Source organism: Myotis daubentonii, chromosome 3 (genome assembly GCF_963259705.1).
Source record: "Myotis daubentonii chromosome 3, mMyoDau2.1, whole genome shotgun sequence".
Classification (NCBI taxonomy): domain Eukaryota; kingdom Metazoa; phylum Chordata; class Mammalia; order Chiroptera; family Vespertilionidae; genus Myotis; species Myotis daubentonii.
This window is the reverse complement of record NC_081842.1, coordinates 103,818,995-103,832,440: the sequence shown is the minus strand read 5'-3', so window position 1 is coordinate 103,832,440 and position 13,446 is coordinate 103,818,995. Positions and strand designations below refer to the sequence as shown.

The 13,446-nt window shown below is 37.2% G+C and overlaps 1 protein-coding gene and 1 pseudogene across 10 annotated transcripts in view; both read right to left on the bottom strand.

The window, feature by feature from the left end:
- USP25 (ubiquitin specific peptidase 25) overlaps positions 1-13,446 on the bottom strand; it is a 181,669-nt gene that overhangs the window by 31,327 nt on the left and 136,896 nt on the right. For 6 of the 10 annotated variants that reach the window (XM_059688108.1, XM_059688113.1, XM_059688110.1 and 3 more), the window contains 2 exons: positions 8,576-8,689; positions 6,314-6,409 (listed from right to left, as the gene is read on the bottom strand). The exons of 1 other annotated variant lie outside the window; for it this stretch is intronic. In XM_059688108.1, coding sequence (XP_059544091.1) covers positions 6,314-6,409; positions 8,576-8,689 — 210 coding nt within the window. The remainder of the gene's footprint in view (positions 1-6,313; positions 6,410-8,575; positions 8,690-13,446) is intronic. 3 more of the 10 variants (XM_059688109.1, XM_059688111.1, XM_059688112.1) reach the window with 3 other exon arrangements.
- Positions 4,643-6,307, bottom strand: LOC132230519 (UPF0729 protein C18orf32 homolog; annotated as a pseudogene).

The following is a 13,446-nucleotide window of genomic DNA, read 5'->3' as shown; positions in this document are numbered from 1 at the left end:
GCGGTAAACTGACTCATACTTGCACATTCTCTCTTTTGTCGCCTGACAGATATGTGACTGATCATACAGATATGACCATGAAAGGGTTGTCAGGTTGAGAAGCAAATTGTTTGAGAAGAAGACCTTCAAGGTTTGACTGTAATTGAAAGTTGTTACCGTGGGGAAGGGGTGGGGTGAGTGTTGTTTGTAGTATGTATAATTCACTGGCTTTTAAAAATATATATAAAAAAATCAGGGTTCTGTTGATTTTGCTTAGGGTCTAATACAAGAATAGATTTTTTAAAAGTTTACTTTCTAATTCAGAAAAAAGGGACAAACCTTATGTGAAAGTCAAATCCACAATGTGGTTTCAAATTCTCTCACAGGAAGTCTAAATTTATGCAATTATATTTGCATTCATAAATGCCAAAGCAGGAAAGTAAATTCATTTGATTTTACTGTTGGAAAAAAAAAAAAAAAGATGACTTTGGATAATCTAATAATATATATATATATATATATATATATACATATATATATATATATATATATATATACTAGAGGCCCGGTGCACAAAAATTTGTGCACTGGGGGGTGGGGGGTCCCCTCAGCCAGGCCTGTGCCCTCTTGCAGTCTGGGACCCCTCGGGGGATGTCCACCTGCTGCCTTAGGCCCGGTCCCTGGGGGATCGGGCCTAAGCTGGCAATCAGACATCCCTCTGGCAGCCCAGGAGCCCTAGGGGGAATGTCCACTTGCCAGTGGGGAGCAGGCCTAAGCTGCAGTCGGACATCCTTAGCGCTGCTGAGGAGGTGGGAGAGGCTCTCGCCATCACTGCTGTGCTGGCAGCAGTCAGCCTGGCTTGTGGCTGAGCAGAGCTCCCCCTGTGGGAGCTCACTGACCACTAGGGGGCAACTCCTGCATTGAGCGTCTGCCCCTGGTGGTCAGTGTGTGTCATAGTGACCAGTCATTCCCAGTCGTTCTGCTGTTAGGGTCAATTTGCCAGAAGTTCTATAGTTTTAGCACTTAAAGTTCCTTCTCTAAGGAGTTCCACAGTCTTGGGTATACCAGGATGGTTGGTCATGCTAATCCAAACAAGTTCAAAAGTGTTTATTGATATAGGCTACTATGCACAACGCCTTTGTTTTGTTTTATATATTGAAAAAACTACTGAAAATAAGCAGTATTTTTAAAGATGGTGTTTGATGATGGAACAGTAGAAAAAATTAAAAGAAACTTTTAGATTTTTTTTTTACAATTTAAAAAAATTTTATATTTAATCAAAACAAAGGAATGTTAAGAAAGTTGTTAGAAGGCTACACAAAAGAACTAACATTTGTGGAGATGGAATAAAGGAATGAGAGTAGTGAAAGAACATGAACTTTTCATTTAACTTTCCATTGCACTGGTTTACTATGCATATCTGCTATTTTTATAATATAGTTTTTATACTTTAAACAACAAACTAAAGTAATCAACTGAATTTAGCTGCTAAAGAAAATTTATCTTATCCCTCAGGTGGTTTGGGGCAGAACACTTGAAACCTACTGATTTCTATCAAATGAAGACCAGGGTGAATCAATGACTTGCTAGCACATATACTTTAACAGAGCCTCGGTTAGGACCCAGGACTTCACTGGGGACCCAAAGGCAGAAGTCTCTTCCAACCATTCCCTGCTTCAGAGGGAATAAATAAATATGATATAAAGATATGGTTCATCATCTCTGAACATTTAGAAGTCCCTAAAGTTAAGCAGCTCAGGGGTGAAAGACCATATAGAGGCCCAGATCAGCAAAGAACTGTCCAGTCATGTCACTGTTGTTGAAAACCACTAAGTTTTGGAGTATCTTGTTATGCAACACTAAGTAACTGATAAAATCTACTTTAAAAAATTGTTGTCTCAGAACTGTCCAGAGGCGAGCATGCTATTATAATTCTGCTTTCTGATATGGTGAAAAATATCCCTTTTAAGAAATATTTAAACTCAAAAAAAAAGCCAAAACCCCAACCACAAGCTAAGCTGAATATTTAATACATTCTGTAGGAATGAACAAAGATTAGAATTTTATAATATACACTAGAGGCCCCGTGCACGAAATTCATGCACTGAGGGGGTGGGGGGTGGGGGAGGGTCCTTCAGCCTAGCCCAGGGGTGGGCAAACTTTTTGACTAGAGGGCCACAATGGGTTCTTAAACTGGACCGGAGGGCCAGAACAAAAGCATGGATGGAGTGTTTGTGTGAACTAATATAAATTCAAAGTAAACATCATTACATAAAAGGGTATGGTCTTTTTTTTTTTAGTTTTATTCATTTCAAACGGGCCATAGTTTGCCCACAGCTGGCCTAGCCTGTGTCCTCTCGCAGTCCAGGATCCCTCTTGCAGTCTAGGACCCCTCCCTTCCTACCACTCGCCTGCTCGCTGCTCCTTACCTCTTGGCTCACTGCTCCTTAGCGCCACCGCAGCTGCGCTAGCCAGCTGTGAACCCGGTTCCTGGCTGAGAGTCATTCCCCATGGAAGCGCACTGACCACCAGGGACAGCTCCTGTGTTGAGCATCTGCCCCTTGGTGGTCAGTGCACGTCATACAGACTAGTCGTTCCACAGGTCCTTCAGTAGTTCGGTTGATTAGCATATTAGGCGTTTATTATATAGGATCTGTGTGAGCTCTTATATGTTAAAGATACTAAGTATTTATCGGATATTTGCTGCAAATACATTTTTCCCAGTCTGTCTTTTAAAATCTAGGCTCATTCGCAATTTCCCTGTAGCCACATGGATTCCTTCCATAGATAAATTCTGTGTTATTTTTATTGCTATAATTTCTTTTTTTTAAGAGTCTCTTATTCTCGTTATGTTTTCTTCTAGTTTGCAGCCATGGGACCATAATGGCTTCACCTCTAACTTTATTTTTTACAATGTGTTTTCATTTATTTGAGAGAGAGAGAGAGAGAGAGAGAGAGAGAGAGAGAGAGAGAGAGAGAGAGAAAGAGAAACATTGAGCCCACAATCGGGGCATGTGCCCAGACAGGAACCTAACCAGCAACCTACTGGTATACAGGACAGACATCCAGGCCCTGGCCTCAGGCTTTTTACTCTTTGTTGTCAATGCTTATTGGGGTCAAAGGTCCTTCACAGGTGGTTTCTTATGCTAATGAGCTCAGTTTCTGAAAGAGGCTGAGGATTCTCCTTCAGGGTTTTCACAGGACAGTGGCACCTCGCAGAACCCCTACTCCTAGAAGACTCGCCTTTCAACAGTAATAACAGAACAGCTGACACTGAATGGCCACTTAAAACAGGCCCCAGCACTCTTCTAAGTGCTTCACCTGGTGACCTGGTTTGATCAACAACCCCAGGAGGCCGGCACTATTATTCCCAGCTTTCAGATGAGAAAACAAAGGCGCTGAGTGATTAAGTGATTTGCCAAAGTGCAGGGCAGAGCTGGGAGGCACACGGAGTGGGGGCTGCTGGGGAACAGATGTGCACATAGATGACGCAGGGATTCCCAGCGTGAGTGACAACTGAGGCAGGACAGGACAGTGCCGGGAAGAGAGGGAAGGCAGCAGTATTGCCCCGGAGACCCAGGGAGCACAGGCTGGGACCCGGCTGGACTCCTGACCCTCAAGGGTTTCATACTGCAGAGCCATCTTCTTGCCCGGGAATCCGGAATCCGAGTTCTCCCAGGGACCCCAGGACATGGAGCAGGCAATTTCCACACCTGCCTACATTGCTAGTTAAACACGGGTTCGTAAGCCCAGGGAGGGCAGGGGCAGATAATCACAGTGGCAAAGTGAGGCTTAGTACCTGTCAAGCACCGGGCTGAGAGCCTTATGTGCACAATCTCATGCACACCTGTAACATTCCACTGAGGCTGGTACTGTTATCATACCCATTTTATAGATGAAGAAACTGAAGCTCAGAGAGGTTACACAGGTCTAACTGGCGGAGTCTGTGTGACTCCAAAGTCACCATGCCCCTCTGCTACCCCCAACCCTTGGGTGGGTGGCGTTGCTAAGTCAAGCTTTTCTCTCCCTCTTGCTCTGGGACACCCGATGATCAGCAGGGTTGAGCAGAGGAGGAGAGACAGGGCTCCAAGGGACCCAACAGGGGACCTGGCCATTATTTCTCCAGAGCCCAGCGATAAAGAATCAATAAGGAAAAAGACTGGCCGTTTCCAGGCTGTTCTATTGTATCTTCTTCCCACTAATGGAAACTGGTTTGCCATAGGCCAGTGGTCGGCAAACTGCGGCTTGCGAGCCACATGTGGCTCTTTGGCCCCTTGAGTGTGGCTCTTCCACAAAATACTATGTGCGGGCGCGCATGTACAGTGCGATTGAAACTTTGTGGCCCATGCGCAGAAGTCAGTATTTTGTGGAAGAGCCACACTCAAGGGGCCAAAGCAGTTTGCCGACCACTGCCCTAGGCTATTATTAGTATAGATTAGACCAGGGGTGGGCAACCTTTTTGACTCGAGGGCCACAATGGGTTCTTAAACTGGACCAGAGGGCCAGAACAAAAGCATGGATGGAGTGTTTGTGTGAACTAATATAAATTCAAAGTAAACATCATTATATAAAAGGGTACGGTCTTTTTTTTTCAATAGTTTTATTCATTTCAAATGGGCCGAATCCGGCCCATGGGCCATAGTTTGCCCACGGCTGGATTAGACATTTATGTAAAAACTGTTCCATTTTTCCCAAAGAAATATCCTCAATTTCTTATCTTTGTAATTTTCTTCAGAGCAATAACCTATAATTTCTACTCTTGCAGATAAGGGGCTCCACTGTGTTGGGAAGTAATTATAACTTTATGTTTCAAGTCATTATCACCTCCAAACACTCCCTTTCATTTTACTGCACAGGCTCACTGTACTGTTTCATAGTAAAAATATACTCCACTCAAATTCAAAGAGCCTGAACAGAAGCTAGAAGCCCAAGGATGCTTAGGTACTGATTTAGTAACAATGTCTACAGGCACAAACCTCCTATTTATTCATATTATTAAAGCTATGTTAATGAAAAAGGAACTCGGGAATGAGATCATTAAACATAACTAAACATTCTAAATATAAATACCATGTATTTCCTGATTAATATCAAGTAAATATCTAAACCATCCATCTCAAATTCTGGTCTAAAAGAAAAAGGTCAGAGACAATTACAAAGAAGGTGCTTCACATTATTAGGTCTATTTTGAAAACAATGAGGTCTTCTGGGACAATCACTCTAGTCTTTCTTTTTATCAGAGATTTCTGTTCATCCTTGTGTTGGTAATCTATTTATGTCTGCACCCTTATAGTCTACTTTGCTTTTGCTTGTATCGTTGGATTCTTACATAGCTTTTGTAGGTCATATGCGACTAACAAGCGGGAAATCAGAGGGCATAGGTACAGCTCTAGGAACTTTTTGTAGACCCAGAGCAGAATTGGAATGACAATACAAGGAATGCACACCATTGTCCCAGGTGTGAACTCCTGTACCTCGACCACCAAGACCAAGTGGAAAATCGAAAATTTTAGATTTTTAATGTGAAGTAAAGGAGCATGCATCAATTATAGTGAACTATACCCCATAACTTTCTGTTTGTTTTTAATAGAAAAAAAGTAAACACTAACAAGGTGATAGGAGTGAAAAAATCCTAGATTTTCAGTTAATCTAAATAAAATGACAAAAATATACAGTGTTTTCGTTTTACAAATAAGTAAAAGCAATAATATTGTAATAAAAACATTTTAAAAATCTGGAATCAGAGGGGAAAAAGATTGAGTCATCAAATGATGCATCAGCTTGATTTGTCTCACATGCCTTGAAATGATCAGGATATCAAAAATTAACCATGGGGAAAACATAAGTGAATAGAAACATAAAAAGACAATACATGAATGAATAATTTAAAAAATAACCCAATAAAGAAAACAATTTAGTATCACGTGATAACAAAATTAAAAATATATATATAACATTAACTAAGGGTATACCAATGAGGCAAAAATTAACTATTATCAGAGTTACTCAGTTCTTAGTTTTGCTCATCAATAAATACGCTTTTTTCCTCTTCAAATAAAAACATAATTCAAACTTCTGTGAACAAAACAGAGGTGCACTACTAGGGTAACTTGGGTAAAATGCTTTGTTTTTGTTGAATTATTTCGATTAAAAGAAAAAAAAAAATCAGTCTTAGATTCATGCACAAAAGAAACCCCCAGAACAACAGGTAACCACGACTACTTTAGAAAAAGAGTAATTATACAAGAAAACAAATTTAGTTCAAGGAAATAAAACATTTTAAGAAGTCTCATTTAAAAATAGTAAAAACATAAAGTGAAAATGTTAATTGTACCTTAAAGAACCCTGCTTCAGGGCCACACCTGTCATATATACTCCTGGATTTACCTATCGCCATGATAATACCTTGCATGTTCGGTGTCATCATGATCTGCCACAAGGGATTGAAAGTTAAGAGTTTTTGAATGAATAACATAAAAAATTTAAAAAAACAAAATAATTACATGCAAGTTAGAAGTCCTTTACTTTTCATTACTTATAAATCAAACGTTGCATTTTTTATAGCAAACGTGATCCAGTATGCATGTAAGTATATTTCAAAATCTCTACAGGGCCACATCTAGTTCATATGGTGCCTTTGTGCAAAAAGCAAAAAGGCATCCTCTCTGAACCAAACAATTTTAAAAAGAGCCCCTTCTTGACAAATTAGAAAAATGTGCTGCTCTCTGAATGAGAGAACCATTTAGAAATAGCAACAATCTTTTTATTTAAAAAGGTGCCTCTTCATTAAGGTTTGGGGAGCTCAGTAAGCATAAGCTCAATTTCAACTCAAAGTACGCCCATTGGCTAGGTGTTCTTGCACAACCATACAACCTGAACATTCATTTGCAGCAGCCTTGTGTCCACAGACCTTGGTGCCAAGCACATGCACTGTTAAACCATCACTCTATGCATTAAAAAAACAAAACCTCTGCCAGTTGCATAAGCATTTGTACAAAAGATAGTGTTAAATGATTAATCCTAATTCTGTTTTGTTAATGCCAGAAGGTTTACCCTAAAACAAGCAGAGATGCTTAATAAACGTTTTATTAAAAACGTAAGTTTCTATAATTTTCAAGTACCAACATAGTAGTACTAAAATAACTAGAACAACATATTGATATTAAGTACTAAATACTGAAGTATATTTTTTTTGTTTTCATAATAGCTTATTTTTAGCTGTTTACATTTTAAAATACTTGAAAAAATGATATAACTCAAGGCACTATGAAGCTATTATATTAGAGCTGTCAAGAGAGTGCATCCAGCCCGGCTGGTAGGGCTCAGTGATTGAGCAACAGCCCATGAACCAGGCAGTCATGGATTGATTCCGAGTTAGGGCACATGCCTTGGTTGCCAGCTTGATCCCCAGGAGGGGGCATGTAAGAGATGTTTCTCTCAATTTTCTACCTTTCTATCCCTTTTCCTTCCTTTCCCTAAAATCAAAAATATATATATATTTTTTAAAAGGAGAGAGTACATCAATTACCTCTGATTCACTGAAACTATTATTCAAAGTATATATTTTGGATTATATACTGAGAGTTGCAATAACATTAACTACTTGAGAAAATCCTTCTGACTATTTCCTATCTCACAAACCTGCTCCTTACTCTCATTATGGCCATGCTTTCTTACATTGATGCAGTAAAATTAATATCTGTATGACACCTCTGATTTTAGTGCCATAAAGACATTTTTAACTCATAGTTTAATTATAATCTTGGAATAAGTCTAGAAAAAAGTTACTTGGAAAAAACTATTTAGTGTATATTCAATTCTCATCTATGCCAGTAAAATGATAGAATCCAAGGTCTTCTCCATGCCCTTCCTAAAATATGAAAGATATCAAAATGTAAAAGTCTTAAGAGAAAAGTGGAGGAAGGGGGGAAAATATGATGGGACCAAGACAATAGTGTATTTTCATCTGGATTCCCCCAAAACACCTCATGAGAAGCAAAAATGCTTCTATAGTGTTAGAAATCCAACTAGATGAGAATTAATAGTGGAGAGGTAGAAAAAGATAAGTTGGAAAGTCCCATTGTGTATAAAACTCTGGTAGGCATTCAGCAACATTGATGAATCATTTAATTCACAGTCACATGGAGGTTGCAAAAGCAAAAATACCAATTATCTATTTGTAATAAGGATGTATGTTCTTCTGGCAGGAAATGGTGGGCAAAGTATTACAATACATAACTCAAGCAAAAGAGAAAATTAAAATTATTTTAAATGCTCAAAATTTTTGCTATTTAATTGAACAAATCTTATTGTAATCTATCAGCCTGAGAGTAAACCAATCCTACATCTGCATAAGAGAATTAACACAAGAAACATAAAATTATTATTCTGAAAAATTCCATAAGCTTTCTGCTTAAATTGTTATTTGAAATTGAAAGTTGTGTTAGCAATTGGTAAGGTAATTTCAGACCATGGGTGGCAAAGCTGTATGTTATGCAGTAACAGACATCAGTGTGAGGGTGCAGGCATGCCCAAAGTAATGGTATTAAATAGTGAAAAATAAGTAGAACAGTGCAGAGCGCTGTGACAAAGGTACCTCGTCATCATAACCCCCCTCCTTTGACTCAATCATAAATTTCCCTACGTGAGGAATCGCCACCTCTACAACTTGCTGGTTACAAGGTGGTTGGCTTGTAGCACTTTCAGGTTTCTGCAGGAAAAAATCATTAGTATGAACATTAGAAAAGAGAAGAACAATGGAAGCACCAGTTTAAGTGTAGATTCTTGAGTCTTTTAAAAATATCTGCATTTGCCTAGTATAAAACAAAACCACTTAAATCTGAGTATTAGAAACAAATGAATTAATACAAGATCTCCAGCTTTCCCTTTTCATCTCAAACACTAAATTAAGTTTTCATTTACATTTTTCCCGTAAAACATCTTGGACTCTAAATCCTTAAAAATAATAAACAGTGGAGTTGCAGTTCCTATTACTATCTTCATAGCTGAAGTTTTGTTTTGTTTTTTTAATTCTAGTAACTCCATAAAGCTTTTTTGATACTTTATCTCCATTAAAATGAGATTTCTCTGCCCTGGCCAGGTGATTCAGTTGATGGAGTGTCGTCCCATGCACCAAAAGGTTGTGGGTTAGATACCCGATAATGGCATGTATGGGAGGCAACCGATCTATGTTTTTCTCTCACATTAATACTTCTCTCTCTCCCCTCCTCTCCTCTCTAAAATCAATAAATATACCTTCGGGTAAGGATAAAAAAAACCCCCAAACAACAAAAAACCCCCCAAAGATATTCTTCTGAACCCAGAAGAGTTTGTAGGTTTTCTTTTGTATGATTTTACTTCTCTATCCTTTCTAGTAATCAAGTGTATATCTACTCACTATCCATACTCTATGGTGCTTAACTCACTCTGTAACAGCCTATGAGACCTAGTACCATATATTTATATCATAAGTATCCAATGAATTCTTGTTTTTTTAAAAGCTGCAAGATACTATTTTTAACCAATCAGATTTCTTTCTTTTTATTTTCTTTAACAAAGACTATAAATTTCACTAATCCACACTAAGAGTGGAAGGTAGCATGAAATCCAGAAAAGTCTACTTGAAGACACTAATGCAGCTCATTCAAAATACTGCTCAGATCTTATTTTACTGTATAGATTTGTAACTAGCATATTTAGTATTTACGTATGAACAAAATTAAAAAGTACCTAAAATGCTTCAATAAAGCTTGCTTGAGTAATTTTAAATTGCACCATAAAAGTTTTCCTAAGCAAAAATAAATTTTTTTAAAAAAAACTTTACTTTTGATATTAAACAGAAAACTTTAATAAATAAAGGGTTTTATTTCCATTTAAAGGTACGCTTTAGGGATGTGAGCACATTCTGATTTTCCAGAAGTACATTTGCAGAAAGAATTTAATTAAACAATAAAATAAAACTAATGACCAAGACTGGCACTGTTCCTTTTAAAAGAAATGCTATTTATAAATAACATTTTTAGAAAAGGTTTCCTTCGAGTTCTTCATTTTTCAAGGAAAAATAATGAGCTTGTATGTTTGCCATGATCATGAGATAATATTCAGGTTACCCCACACCTGGGACATAATTGTTGCTCTATAAATGACAGGCATTACCAATATTATTATACTACTAGAGGCCCAGTGCACAAAATTTGTGCACGGAGGTGGGAGTGGGTGAGGGGAAGGGTCCTTCAGCTTGGCCTGCACCTTCTCGCAATCTGGGACCCCCTCGGGGGATATCCGGCTGCTGATTTAGGCCAGATTTCGCAGGGATCCCTGTGGGATTGGGCCTAAACCTTCAGTTGGATATCCCTCTCGCAATCCTTAACTGCTGGCTCCTGCCTGCAGACAATCGCTTGTCTGCCTGCCTGCCTCATCGCCCCTAACCACTTGCCTGCCTGCCTGATTGCCCCTAACTGTCTCTGCGTGGGCCCCCGCCGCCACAGCTTCATCCAGAAGGATGTCCGGAATGATGTCTGTAAAGTCGTTTGGCTGTCCCGTCTAATTAGCATATTATGCTTTATTATTATAGATTAATACTATTTTAAATTGCTTACATTTGAATAATTCTAACCCAATATTACCATCACAAATTTCCTATAGAGATATGTTTATTATGTAGTAATAAATGTCCTAGGTCTCCATTCATAAAAGTGAAATAAGCAGATAAATTAAGAAATCTTTCTGGACACAGTGGTAAAAAATTTCTCACAAGAACACCAATCCCAAACAATACTGTCTTAAGAAGAGAAAGTATAGGGTGTCCTCAAAAAATGTACATCACACATTTAATAATGAAAAAGGTAGTGTTTATTAAAATACAATTCATTTTCAAAATTGAGCTATCAGCTGTTAAAATGTAAATACACTTTTTTGGGACACATGACAAATTTACAGCAAGTAACAACTAGAAAATGTATTCCTTAGACTACTGATCCTTACACAGTCCCATTGGGGAAAAAATGTAGTTAAGAAAAAAAATCAGGGTTTTATAAACCTTTCCAGTTACCACAGAAGAGTTTCAACAGCATAATACTGATTAATTATATGGGTAAAAGTTGAAGAACGGAAATAGCTTGGGTTCAGATAATAATTCTGTAGGTATTGTTGTTCTCACATTTAGATATCCTAAGGTACCATAAAAAATGTTCATATAAAGAATTTAAGGGTTCACTGAAGTAAAATAGATGCGTATTTATCTCTTCCAATTACTATCATGTCCTGTATAAACACCTTAATCAAGGATGAATTTGAAAGGGTTAAAATAAGTTCCTCAGTTAAAAAGTTGCAAAAATAATTAAAATACAAAGATTTTTATTGACTGCTTAAAAGCCATCCTATATAATAAAAGCTAATATGCTAATTAGACTGGACAGTGGAACGACCTTCCGAAACGACCTTCCAGAATGACCAGTGAGGGGGTTGCGAGGCAGCCGGGCCGTGAGGGCTGAGCCCCTTGCACGAATTTCGTGCATCGGGCCTCTAGTTAAATATATCATTTTTTGAAAGCAGTCACATAAAAGGTGGTTAGAGCACTATTATCATCTCATCACTTTTGTCGCCCTTAATATGCTCATATCATTTTAAACAAGTAATTCAACTATGAGGAAGCTGAAGAAATAACCTAACATATGAAGAAAGTTTCATTTCTAGCAGCCCCTTTAGAATAATGTAAAAGTAGAACTGAATATGGGGGATAGGTAAGTAAACAAGAATCTAAACACTCAAAGGAATAATACTCAACCTATAAACTTTTTTAAAGAGTTTATAACATGGGAAACGGTTAAGTTATAATGTGATTTTAAAAAAAGCAAAGTTAAGATATGAAATTTTATATGCAGTAATAACTCAACTATAAATTCTAAACCTGTATATAAAAATAAGAATAGAAGAAAACATACTAACATACTCATAGTGTTTAACTTTGAGACTACGCATGCTTTTTTCTGGGAGTCCCACTTTTTTGTATATTTCAAATTTCCTGAAATATTTCATTTAAATTTGAGTACATTCTCCCAAAAAGCAAGCTGTATAACATTTGGAGAGTATCTCTCCATGGTTTCTGTGATTCTAAGCTTTCCAGGGAATTCTTCTTACAGTAAGGTTGGAGCTTAATATACTGTATATTTGTGAAATGGTTAGAACTTAAACAACAAAAAGAAAACTAACAGTTACGTAGTGCCTACACTACAAGCTAGGCATTTTTAAAAAATGATCTAAAGTAACCTCACAATCACCTCCGTTTTATATAAAAGAAAACTGAGATTTAGAGAAATTAAGCAACTTATTCAAGTTTGCATAGCTAGTAAGAAGTAAAACCAATATTAAAAAATCAAGACTATCTAATCACAAAGTCTGCAGACTCTTTTTATCTATGCAATTTAGTTTCTAAAGCATAGATTTAAAAGAGAAAACCCAATGGTGGTTACCAAGAGTCTAAGCAACTGACCATGAGACCAAGAACACAGGCTGCTTCAGACAGCCATGTTAACACATTCTTAGGCATGTTGCAAGATTTATATAGGCAAAGGGACCAAATGTTGGTGCTGTACCAGAAAATAAGCCAAACAGAAAAATATTTATGCTAGCCATCTATCATATTATCTCTGTGTCATCCTCCATTCTCAAGTAAAGGTGAAGCAGTAGGTTGTTAGCTTATAAGACGATATCCATATTAATAAACTAAGCAATCAAAATTTAAGTGATTTCTGCAAATTTAAATTACACATGATTAGACAAACAAAAACAATCATGATTCTATGTTAAGCTAAATAATGCTTTTAGGCTTTCTGATATCAGTTAAAAGAATGCTGTTTATTAACCATAATGTAAGCTCTAACAAATAAAATTCCTAATTAGCAAAGGCCCTGACAAGTTATTTTTTATTACTGGTAAAAATATTTCTCCTGTGCACCTACTTCTCAGCCCTTTCTCCCTCCCTAGTTTTCCTATTCTACCATTCCCCAAGAACTACACAGCTCAGGACCACTAGAAGAAGTATTTGCCAACAAGTGCCCTATTGTTAGTAGGTGTTCATCTCAAACTCATTCAGAGTCTCTAGAGCATTTGCAAAATTTGGTTAGATGAAAAAATAATATTAATACATAATTTTTATGGTAAGATGATATATAATCAAAATTATTCAAACAGAAAATAACTTTACAAACTAATTCCTGATTATTTCATTCATTAAAACAACACCCTATTAAATGGACATTTTGGTTAATTGAGGTCTTATACTAAAGACCCCAGTGCATTCAGCAATTAAGTAGAAAACTGCATTGAAAAATTGTATCTCTTGTTCTCTTTAGTTCTCTAGAGGAGAATCGTCAAATATTAACATTAGCTATCATGAAACCTATATTAGAGCTGCTTGTGCTAATAAAATAAGATGATGGCAACTGAATTTTGTAATAGCAAATTCTT